Consider the following 12,546-nt stretch of genomic DNA (forward strand, 5'->3'; position numbering starts at 1 on the left):
AACTCTGTGCATCTTTTGGTTTCTTTTGAATCGGCCACCTTTCCTTCACCGAAATTACCTTCCTTGACACGTGTCAAAAAACGGTGTCAATAGTTATGAAAGCAGTAAAAATAAATGATACAAGTTACCTCTCGTGGGGGTCCTCCCCCAAGCTAGCTTCAGGTTTACTATGGCTGATCGGGGTTGAAATCCGTCCAGCAGCAGTTTGCCCTCCACTCCTCCTGTCGCTGCAACTGCAACTGCTCCATGTCGTGGATTCTTTCGCCAGTGTGACGCTGCCATGCTTGGGTAGCATCGATGTGTCGGTTCAACGTCTCTTGTATGTTGTCACCCTGCACCCGCAGCTCACCTAGATGCTGGGTGATGCCACCGAAACCTCGGGACGAGGATGTCCGTTTGATGAGGTTCGGGGCTCCACTGGAGCTAGAACTTGTGGACCGGTGGCTTGGTGCCTGCCGTGCCCACTCCTCAGTGCTGGCACTGTGCCATGACGAACCACCAGCCTCGTGCTGATGTGATTGATGTGGCTGCTGTGGTGGTGGTGTCGGCTCTGCCTCCCTTCTGGTCCTGCTTCTTGTCATCCTGCCAGACAATCCAGAAGATTTATGCCTATGACCTCGTTCTCGTGGAATGAGAGGGATGGTTAGCGAATGACAATTATACAAATGGAACTCCGCATTGGGCAGCGGAATCTCATTTGTAAAGCCCAAGTAGAAGAAAATCAAAGAGTCATTCGGGATTTTCTTGAGTGTGTGACCTTGGATCAAGTAAGCCTCGTCGATATACGCACGGTCGCCCTCAATGAAAGGAATAAAATTCCCCTCTAAGGCACCGATACATGTAGTGATACGAGTAATCAAAGAAGTGCACTCAATAGGACCCGTCATCTTGAAATTCAAAAGCCATTGTTTAACCAAAGCTTGCGCGGGGGAGATTTTGATCTTGTTGACCATGGCATAAAGAATGAGCAACTCATCATTGCGCACGGGTCGGACATCATCTCTTGGAAAGAGAGTGATGGTTAACCACTTGTGCATCAACAGAAGAGATGGATTATGAATATCGCCGCACCGAGGTGCGAACTTGCCATGCACAACTTGACCCGAAATCTGGCCCCAAAATTCATGACGATTAAAACCGCGGCAAGCTTGATCGAGAGAAATCAGTCAGCGTTTATTGAAATCGAGGTGGCCGGCAAAAGTTTTCCAAGAAAGCAAAAACTCTTTCCCGAAAAGTCGAAGATAAACCCCATTTTCCACCTCCCGAAGAGTGCAAAGAAATTGGATGGTGAGGAGTCGAGAACCATACTCCCCAACGGGAACGAAGTTATGCCATCTAATTGCATGCCAAATTTTAGAGAAGTCTTCGTACATACCTGTTTTGATGAGGAGATCCATATCGAATGCTCGGGTGTGGATGAAGCTTCGGTTCTTGAGGATGGTGTAGCCTTATTGTTCACGATCATCTCGCAAGTCGAGGTATGGTGCATCTTCTGCATCAATCTCTATGACCCCAGCTTGCGGTTCGGCTTGCATCTCTTCATATTGTTCTTCTTCCTCATAGTCCATCGTGCTTGGTGTAGGCGTAGGTTCGGGTGTGTACGAGCTTGAGCCACCCCGAGAATGGGATGAACTTCTACCCGTCATCTTCTTGAATGCGCCGGAGACCTTCCGTCCTAAGCCTTTCATGATGGAACAAAAACACGTGCAACTCGAAAACAAGTCAAGTTAGTGAAACCAAAATGAATGTTTTTACCTGTGAGTTGCTCCTTCTTTCTTGCAGCAAAGCAATGAGAGAGAGAGGTCTCTTGAATTCAAATCTTGAGCAAAAATTCAATGAAAACCCAAGAGCAAAGTTTAAGAGGGTTTGAGAGGGAGTGAGTGAATGAGAGTTGAGTGTGAGAGCTCAACACCCACTTCTTGGCCTCTATTTAAAGAGAGAATGCCCGGGCACAACGACTAGGAGCTGAGCACAATTATCACTAGCCGTTGGAAAAAGTTGGCAGGGAGCCATTGCCAGGTTGGGTCGGCCGACCCTAGGGTTCGGCCGGCCCCCCTGTGGGCCCACTGGCTGATAGCCAGGACCTAGGGGCTCCCTAACGGCTATAAGTTTTGAAATATTGGGTGCCCGGCCAAACTTTGCTTCGAAAGATGTTCAAAATTATTTTTCAAAGGATTTTCATGCTCAGAAATAATTTTTTTGGATTTTTGTGAAAGTCAAAAAGTGCTAGAAAAGTTTCTAGCATGCAAAGGTGTTTAAAATTCAAATATGCAGTGGGAAAAATTGAAAAAATCAAGAAAATTAAAATGGTGAAAAGTAAATATGAGATACGTACCGATTTACCTTCGGCAAGGGCTCGTCGTTTTGAGTCTGACGAGCGGGACATTTTTCCTGTTGTAATTACCACTGCTCGGCTTGTCCTGGAGAATTGGACGAGGACGAGCTTGTGACCTTACGCCACACCTTCTTTGCACGTCTTTTCTTTGATCTTGTGGTTGTAGGTTCTTCCGGCTGGGGTTCAGGTGCACCCCAGAGTGGACTCCCATCGTGAGCCTGCTGGATCGCGAGCTTCTGCTCCTTCCTGTAGAGGAATTTAAAGAATATGTTGTCGACCCCGATGCAGAACTGGACTTCTCCAGATCCGACATCGATCCTAGCCTTCACACTATTCAGAAAGGGCCGTCCGAGAATAAGGTCTAAACCCAGGTCCCCATCCATGTTGAGGACGACGAAGTCGGCGAGGATGAAGCAGTTCCTGATTCGTACGTAGATGTTTTCGACTGTGGAATCTGCAAGCTGTACAATCATATGGGTTTGGGAAAGAGCAGGATACTGTAATTGCTCAAAGATTACCTTGGGCATGATATTTATGCTTGACCCAAGGTCGTAGAGGGCCCGTCTATAGGATTGATCGAAGATCGAATAGCTGATCATGGGCACCCCTGGATCTCCATGTAGTTTCACTGTCAGCCCGCCCCATGCATTCATCCTTGGGTGTGTGGTTCTTCCTGCATGGTTAGTGCGAGAAGTCTGTCGGGGAAGGTTGCTCCACCCGGTAGACACCATATTTGCAGTTTCAACGGGAGATTTGGGTTGCCCCGGAATCTTCCCGGTCTCAGAGACAGGAAAGGCAGCAGCGATTTGAGCTAGTTGTGTTTCTATCATTTTGTTGAAACTTAGTTGATTTTTAAGAGCAGAAGAAAGAGTTTCGACTTTTGCATTTATACCTTCCAAAATTTTATCATTGGCAGCAAGCTTTTTGTTTAAAGATTCGTTTATTTTAGCTTGGCCAAAAACTAGATCTCTCAAGGAGGGTTGGTTCGAATTGAAATTCGAATTGAAATTTGAGTTAAAGTTTTTACCTCCTCCTTGGAATGGTGGGCGTGCCTGACCCCACCCCTGGCCTCCTTGTGGACGGAACCCGGTGTTGTTGTTGTTGATGTAGGCTGCGTTTTCACGGGTTTTGGGGCAGTCATTCCCCGAGTGTTCACCGTCACCACAAACCTCGCACGTTAAGTATGAGTTCATGGCATGGACGGGAACAAGCATCTGTTGCCGGTTCCCTTCATCGAGTTTCTTTAGTAGGAGGTCCAGCTTGGCGGCAAGCATGACCGTCTCCTTGACGGTGTGCATTACGCCCTTGGTTCTGGGCTGGGAACGCTCCTCGTTCCAGCCCTGGTTGGAGATCATCTTTTCAATTAAGGCCGTAGCCATAGCAATTGTAAGGTCCAAATAGGCTCCTCCAGCAGCAGCATCGAGATGGGCTCTGGATGTTGTCGTTAGCCCATTGTAGAAGCTTTGAAGCATGAGCCACTCATCCATCCCATGATGAGGACAGGCGAGTATGTATTCTTGCAGTCTCTCCCAAGCTTCTGGGATGGATTCCATCCCTGTCTGCTGGAAACTTGTAATTCTTCCACGTAGGGCATTTGTTTTGCCCAACGGGAAGAATTTGGCGAGGAACGTCGTGGAACATTTGTCCCATGTGCTGACGGCTTTCTTGTTCTAATAAAACCACTGTTTTGCCTTCCCCAGGAGGGAGAAAGGAAACAGGCGGAACCTGATGGCGTTAGCCGTAATGCCCCGTATAGTTACGGTCTTGCATAACTCCATAAAGTTCTGCAGATGGGCGTTGGCGTCCTCATTTGGCTTGCCACAGAATGGGCTAGCCTGCACCATGTTAATGAGGCTGGACTTCAGCTCAAAGTTCACGTCCCCAACATCAACGTTGGGTCCAATTGCCACATTGGCAGCTGAGGGGACGGAGAAGTCACGGAGAGTCTTCTCAGCCATGGGTTCGGTGATTGTTGATGGTGCTTGGAAAGCTGGCTCGCTTGTCGACTGTGAGAGCGGAGGAGGGACGACGCGAGGTCAGACCCTTCTCACGAGCTTCTCGGGATTTTCAACAAAGTTTGTCGGCAAGGAGAAACCAGACATACACTACCCTGTTTTCATCCAATCAGGAGAAAACAAAAAGATAAACACATTAGCCTGTATAAGCAGTAGCTACCTCTTACTCGTATTGCTATATTTATGTGCTTAGTAAAATCTTTACACCTAGTGCCATCCCCGGCAACGGTGCCAGAAATGCTTGTTGGCATTTCTTAGCGTCGCCACTAGGTGGGGTTAGTTCCTAGCACCGCTGCCAAGGTAATGCAGTGTTGGTATGTGTTAACATTTACAAAAAGATCCGCAAGCGCACGGATATACCGTTGTAGTATTTCACCCGGAAGTATTCAGGGTATTGTTATTTATATTTTCCCAAGGAATGGCTAGGTTGTGTAAAGATATTTACTAGTTCCATAACCATGACACTTATGAAGTAAGATGCAGACTACTGATTTTGTAAGGGCAAGTGATAAATAAAGGATAATCAAGGGTAATGTGACACACACAGAACAGCCAACTCTCATGAATAAAGAATAAACAAGCACACCTAAGGTTAGTTGGAGCATATGCACAGATTCTTAGTATACTATTCATGTTAGCAGATAAGCTACGTTAGCCACATGCTTAGAGCTGCAGGTGCCGGGAAATTAGGGACATCAGGGAGAATAACCCGCACTGGAGAACATCCAGTCCCGTTTCATCTTTGCATGAACTCCTACACTATACCCGAACATCGGGGAGTACGCTAACCGAGAAGCAACTTCCCGGCGGACCGACAGGACTGTCACCACCTGCGGTCTACCCCAGTCACACCGTGGAGTACCGTCATATCCGAAGGATCCCGTACACCCAGGCACCATGCCCACATATGTGGTCACTACCCTAGCACCCTCGGGTCCCTCACCCTTCGGATGGACAGGTAAGATGCTAAGGCAAGCCCGAAAGCACAACGAACCGATATCCTTACCCAGATCATCTGGTCTAAGCAAGCAACTAGTATAACTGGATAAAGTATAGATCAAGGCTAAGCATGCTAAGAACATAGCAAGATAACCAAGAACGAACTCAATATGAATAGCATAACGAATGTCAGAATACAAAGTCACACCAGAGGCCGAGGATTGCTCGCCGACCCCGAAGACGACTGGATTCACTAAGAGATGAAGTACTAGCCTAGCTCCACTACCCTAAGGAGTACAAGTCACAAGAGAGTGTGAGATATAGGACTTTAAGTGGTGTGTGTGGTGTGAGAGAGGAGAGGCCCCTTTTATAGCTTGAGAGGTCGGTTCCCGCCATCTCCTTGTATGGAAACATGCCAAACCGCCATTAGGAGGATAAGATCAGCCTTCCCGCCAAAATTCACCGGGAGAGGCTTCCAGGTGGGGTCGACCGACCCCCCCTGTGGCTCCTCTGGCCACTGCCTTCGTCTGGGTTACTGCCTGATGGGTCCTGATGTCAGATGGTCGGTGCCGGGGCTTGGTTGGTCGGTTTAGTCTGGTTTGTGGGCTTCCTTTGCATGTGTTACGCAGGACGTGATAGTCTGTGACTTTGTCTGCGTATTCGTCGTGTTTTCTTCTTATTCCGGACTTGTGCTCCTGAAAATATAAATCTTCGAAAATAACTATGGAGCTAGGTTAGTGATACAAATATGTGAGTGAGAGGTATAGTTTTTCTTTTTTTATGAGTATAGTTGATGGTCATATTTCGCACTTAACGACTGTCAACATGGAGCCGGTGTGGCGTCTTGAGACTGGGCCGGCTGTGGAGCTGACACATTAACTTGCTGATTCATCGGCTGCGAAGCCGATGAGCTTGGTTGCCCTGCTGTAGATGACACCATGTACTCTGGGGGCATACCAAATCCAGTAGCAAGATTCCACCCAACTGGGAACCCTGTCATGTAGTTTCCCTGTGCATGTGTAGCCATCGGCGTGGAACTGGTGTACACAGGAGGAAACTGAGTTGGTGCTGCAGTACTAATCGGCTGTGTATCCCCGATATTCCCATCTGCCTTAGCCTGAGGGTCAATCGGTGATGTCTCAGTAGCCGATCCAGTAGGGGAGAAAACCATCTGACTAGCCTGCTGATAGGCCGGTCCCACAAAACCAAGCATCCCCCTATCTTGCAACGTCTTGAGCACAGCATTGTGAAAAGAAATTGGCCGTGATCGGAGCATGACTTATGAAAGCTTGCCCGATCGCTTGATTCATCAGATGCACCATCCTGTCCTCCTTCTGTGACTCATCATAGGGTGGAAGAGTAGGAAAATCATACTTTTTGATTACCTCTCCACTTCTGTTGGTGCTGAAGGATATAAGGCACCGCTGCTCATAAGTTTCAGTGGCTGCCTTGAGTTCCGCCTTATGTTCCTCCTTCAGCTTATCCTTGTCGATCGGGATCTGGTTTCCTGTAGAAACCTTATCCTTCCCTTCGGTCGACATCTTGATGTTTTCTGTCCCACTAGACGTGCCAAAAGATGTGTTGACGAGAAATGATCACACACCAAGCCCAAGAGCCCCGTAAGCCAAGCTCGGACTGCACTTGATTAAAACCAAGGCATGCCAGTCAATTTGACCAGTAAATTGATAAGGAAACAACAAATAGTCAAAATCAAGAGTGTATCGGCTAGATTTCCGAATCACTCTCACGCGCTTAACCGATACAGAAAACGGCAGCAGATCGGGTATAAAGAGTGTGTAATAAAAGCGATCAACAGGGAATTGGCAATGAGCTGTCAATACCGATATGCAACTAGACGGCTAGATCTAAAGCCGACACGTGCCAAATAACAATGTACAAACCCACAAATGTATGAATTTGAACAAAACTAAACTTGTAACCGATCTAATCAGCTTTACAAGGTTTATCATGATAAACAAGAAGCTTACAGCCGATTAAACAGATCACTAAGCCGGGTAGTTTGTGAATAGATCTAAACGAGAAAACAGCGATGCACCCGAGATCAAAGCTTAGATAAATTCGGTAAATTTTGAATAAATCTGAACGAAGCCACAGCGATGCGCCCGGAAGCTAAAGCTCAGATTTACTCGGTAAATAAAGACTTACCAGCAAACCAGATCGCTCGAATGTGAGGCGTGCTTGATCAGCTTGAAAGAACTCGCGGAAAAGAAAAAGGATGGTGAAGTCGCCGACGAAAAACTAAAGTGCAAGTAGAGTAAATTTGTGTTTGTTGGATGTATATTAATCTTTACAATAGCCGGGGGTTCATATTTATACCCCACGCTAACACAATCCTAGCCGATTACGGCAAAGCACGATTCTATTCTATAAAACAAAACTAATTCTAAAATAAGATAACTCTTGCCAAACCAAAGTCAAAATATTTGGTCAATCTCCTCTTCCTCGGTCAACAAGATTTTCAACGGTGATGCACGATCACCCCTCCAAGCCCACCGATCGTACCATACAGAACTTTTTCTCCTTTACAACACTCCTCCTTGACACGCGTCAAACTCTGGTGTCAACACCTCCCTATAATCGGTTGTACAATAACCGATTGCTGGCGTCATTCTCATCGAATGGCTAGCCGATGGCCCGTAGTGTCTAATGTTTTATCTTTAATGATTAAGAAGGGATCTGGGCTCCCTAGGATCCGATGAGCCCATTGCCCAGATCCTGATCCCAGGCCAGCCGCATTCCTTAATGATTAAGAATCAATTAATAAATCCCGCGATTGCAGGTAGAAAGGATTGCATGCATGCATGTATGTTTTTCAGAACTCATGTATGCAGCGCAGCCAAGGCTGAAAATATTGGAACATTATTTATTTCCTGCTGACGTGCATGCGTTATATACGGTACAAGAGAAATGACCTTTCATCCGTGCATGTTAGTACCTATATATCGTAATTTGATCAGTACTAAAATTGTCGCGGGTCATTTTAGTACCGAGGTTCAAACTTGAAAGTCTTCGAACCATTTTAGTACCGGGCCAAAACACTAGCTGGTACTAAAATGCGTCAATTAATACCGGCCGGTGTCTTGGCTCGGTACTAAATGCATGGTCCTCCGGGGATTACTTCAAAGGAAATGCATCTCTCATCTAATTACATGTGATGCATTGGTGTGATAGTAAGAAAGGATCACGATACGTCGGAGGTCATGAGTTAGGAACCATGCACACGCGAATTTCACGTGAGTGTGCGGGGGGCTCTCAAGTGTTCCTTTTTTTTCTTTATTTTTTGGGTGCAAAATTGTTTTAGTACTGATCGGTGTTACTAACTAGAGATAAGGTGAGATTTTGGTTGGGAAAAGCTGCCTTACTAGATACTAGATCGATTTCCAGCTCACATGCACAGACATCGCTATAGCAGAGGCCCCGGGTTCACGCCAGCCAAAAAGCACTAAAGAAAAGCATGAGGCCGGCAACACAGCTAGCTAGTAGCTTAGCTATATAGGATGAGCACGATATATATAAGCAGCAAGTAGCTAAGGTATTGCCAGCATATACTGGTAGCAGTAGTAGACTAGTAGTTAGATAGCATCGAGAGAGAAATCGAGAGAGGAGGAAGAAGAAGCAGCAGCTGATGACGATTCACTCGCACTCGCACTTGCACTCGCACTCGCACTCACACCACCCATACCCGCACCGCCTGAGCAACACAGTCATCGGGTACCTCAACCTGGTGACGCTCCTTGCCTCCATCCCCATCATCGGCGCAGGGCTGTGGCTGGCGCACGGCTCGGCGGCGACATGCGAATCCGCGCTGCAGGCGCCGCTCCTGGCCATCGGATTCGTCGTCCTCCTCGTCTCCCTAGCCGGCTTCATCGGCGCCTGCTACCATGTGACATGGGCGCTGTGGCTGTACCTCCTGGCCATGCTGCTGCTCATTGTCGCCCTGCTGGGGATCACCGTCTTCGGCATGACCGTCACGGCGGGGGGCGGCGGCAGGCAAGTGCCTGGCAGGCCCTACCAGGAGTTCCGGATCAGAGATTACTCGGCCTGGCTGCAGAAGCGCGTCCAGGTCGACCGCTACTGGCGGCCGGCGCTGGCATGCGTGGTTGGGTCCGGAGCGTGCCCCAGGATCGCGGCTTGGACGCCCATGGATTACCTGCAGCATAGCCTGACGCCAATACAGTCGGGGTGCTGCAAGCCACCGACGTCTTGCACGTACGACCAAGGCGGCGTGCCCGTGGAGGCACTGGACGAGGACTGCTACCGGTGGAACAACGCCCCCGGCATCCTGTGCTACCAGTGCGACTCGTGCAAGGCCGGAGTGCTGGAGCAGGTGCGGCGAGGTTGGCACAACATCACCATCCTCAACGCCATCGTCCTCGTTGTGCTCATCACCATCTACTCCTGTGGCTGCTGTGCTTTCCGCAATGCCCGCCGTGCCGAGTACCCCACCAACCGCATGTCAAAGATGAATCCACGATGGGATTACTTCTGGTAGTACTTGTAACGAACATGGCACCATTGATGCCATTTCGAGTGATTTTGGTGATCGAATGACAACACAACACTTGGACTAATATGATTGTTAAGATGATCATTCTCAGGCTTTTAGGTTCAAGTGATGACAAAGAGAAAGAGAAAATAGGCGTAGCAAGTCCCGAAGGGCAGCCCCTACGGGGGTTCCGCTACCCGGTTAGCGGACGGGGGTCGAGGGGGAGCCGCCCCTCGCGGGTCTCAGGGCAGCGCCCTGAAAGCTCTTCGATTCAGGAGCACCGGAAGAACCGACGCCAGGGCATCGGAGCATCCGATGGTAGTCGGAAGAACCGACGCCTTGATACTTTGGTGCAGAAGGGAATCGAAGCCAAGTCAGCCTATAGGCACCGGTTGAACCGACGGTCTAAAATAGGGCATCGGTGCAATGGCCGTCCTTTGTACCAGAGACGATGTCAAGTGCCCAGAAGAAGTTTCTTCAGCACCGGTTCAACCGACGGTGCATCGGTGCATACCACCGGTGTAATGACGTCAGCGTCCAGGAGAAGATTCCTTCAGCACCGGTTGAACCGGTGAGGCATCGGTACAAAGCATCGGTTCAACCGGTGGTCTCTGCGTCAGACATCAGGAGTCCAACGGCTACTTCGTGTTATGAGTGACCGGATGAACCGACGCTACCCTGCCAAGAGGCATCGGTTCTTCCGGTGGTACGCAGATTTTCAGCTAACCGTTGGAGCAACGGCTACAAGACTTGGTGGCCTATATATACGCCTCACCCCGGCCATTTGAAGATTGCAGGAGTTGCTGGACATCCCACACACACCCAAGAACATCTCCAAGCCATACAAAAGCATCAAGATCATATCCTTAGCCCTTAGCACACTTTGAGAGTGTTGTGTAAAGGATTAGCTCTTAGTGAGTGAGTTTGCAAGGCTTAGAGCCTTTGTGCTGTGGTTCATTAGTGAACCAAAACAAGAGCTTGGTGCGCCGGCACCTTGGAGCGTGAAGCTCGCCGGCAACGTCATCGACCCTCCGACTTGGTGTGGAGCGGCGACGACACCTTTGTGCGGGGGACGTGGAGACCCCCATCCTTTGTGGAGAAGCTCCTTAGTGGAACCCGGGGCCAAGGTGACCGTGATTGTGTTCACGGAAGAGACTTGGTGGCCGAGTAGCAATACTCTTAGTGAGTGCTACAACAACGTGGATGTAGGTGTGCCTTTGTGGCTAACCGAACCACGGGATAAACACCCGCGTCAAGAGTTTGCTATCTCCTATCCCGCTCTTTAAGCTTCCGCATTTCATTCTAGTAATTTGTATGCCTTTACTTTCATAGAATAGTTTCTTGATAGGAAAGGCTATAGGTTGCTAAACTCTTTTGGGATAGGGGTTTTACACTAGAACAACCTAGTTGCACATCTAGATAGCTTGTTTTAGTTTAAGCTTTGTGCAAACTAGTTGGAGCCATAGGTCTAAGTTTTTATTAGTGCCTAATTCACCCCCTCCCCCTCTTAGGCTAGAGCACCCGATCACTTTCAGTACTACTTACTTTCACTTAATTTGATTAATTTTACACACACATCTATTATTCTACACTTTAGGTGTAGCAGTTTATTCTACAACAACAGCTAAACTGACCAGAATTATTGAACATTTTTTCAGTAATTCAGTAACTGACGAACTATTACGTACCGAATATTGTTCAGTAAATTGGTAAATTTAGTTCAAATAGTTATTGAAAAAATATTCAGTAATTCTGAATAGTTTAGCTTTTGGTATAGAATAAACTGCTACACCTAAAGTGTAGTATATCATATGGGTATATATAGTATAATTTGCATTGCTTAATCAGAACATGCATGCGTGAACGAATGAGCATTTAATTTTGCTTTTGTGATCTTGTTGGCGCAGCTCAAGGTGGTGGAATGGCCAAAGAGAGCAGCTGTACTACAGTACTAGGGAGGGAGGGTATGATCTAGTGATAGTATAGATCAGTGCTTCCTATATACATATTGGGGGACTGAATTTCACATTTTACTATCATATTCGTGCGATCCTACGGGTAGTATAATAAATGTACATAATATCATCAACTTTTTGCTTGTTCTCCGTGTACAGGCCATGTTGTGATCACGTGAGACATTGATTGTTCGGGATTCGAATGGGATTCCGATTGATTTATCTGGGTACAATTATGATTCTGATTGATTTATCCAGATTCCAATTAGGATTCTGATTGACGAAAGGTTAGTCTGACTTGCATATGGGACGGACTAAGATCCATATGTCAACGATACAAGACGGATCAAACCAAAAATTTAGATGGAAACCTTACTCGCTTTAGTAATTGATATAGATTTGGTCGTCGGAACGACGGAGCTAGCTAGTGCACCCAGCTGATGGCGGTCTCATCATGTGAATAAAGGGATTGATGCACAATCACCCCCACCACTTTTCTACCTTTGTATGCTTTTACTTTTGCTAGCTCTTATTGTTTGCACTAATTTATTAACAATCTGTTAGCTTGTAAGTACTTTTTTGCTGGACTTTTTTTAATTAAAGGTTTTTGATACTGTGGGGATCTCCCCCACAGTTTTTCCTTAAAAAAAAACTACTGGTCCCCAGTTAGGCTATACATATACTATATCCGCGATCGAATGATATCTGCCCGACAAATTAATTTTGTTTTATTTAGCCTGAACTTTGACGACGCCGGCGGCGGCCAGCTCGACCGACGCTCAGGCCATGCACGAT

General features: G+C 47.5%; 1 protein-coding gene and 1 non-coding gene across 2 annotated transcripts; both read left to right on the top strand.

The window, feature by feature from the left end:
* Positions 1-3,820: 3,820 nt before the first annotated feature.
* On the top strand, positions 3,821-3,927 carry LOC120677159. The gene has a single exon (XR_005676221.1). It is a non-coding gene; the product is annotated as a small nucleolar RNA R71 (small nucleolar RNA).
* A 4,881-nt stretch (positions 3,928-8,808) lies between these two features.
* LOC120674429 (tetraspanin-6-like) lies at positions 8,809-11,973 on the top strand. Its single transcript, XM_039955613.1, has 2 exons — positions 8,809-9,798; positions 11,704-11,973. Exons 1-2 carry the CDS (start codon positions 8,936-8,938, stop codon positions 11,780-11,782), a joined length of 942 nt encoding a protein of 313 aa, XP_039811547.1. The 5' UTR covers positions 8,809-8,935; the 3' UTR covers positions 11,783-11,973.
* The last annotated feature ends 573 nt before the right edge of the window (positions 11,974-12,546 follow it).

This window comes from Panicum virgatum, chromosome 5N (assembly GCF_016808335.1).
Source record: "Panicum virgatum strain AP13 chromosome 5N, P.virgatum_v5, whole genome shotgun sequence".
In the NCBI taxonomy this organism is placed as follows: Eukaryota; Viridiplantae; Streptophyta; class Magnoliopsida; order Poales; family Poaceae; genus Panicum; species Panicum virgatum.

What these genes read in the sequence shown, in the direction of transcription:
- LOC120674429 (XM_039955613.1), top strand. Translation starts at nt 8,936, where the DNA reads ATGACGATTCACTCGCACTCGCACTTGCACTCGCACTCGCACTCACAC. An exon ending in CCACGATGGGATTACTTCTG is followed by an intron (nt 9,799 to 11,703) that starts GTAGTACTTGTA and finishes TTGTTGGCGCAG; the next exon opens with CTCAAGGTGGTGGAATGGCC.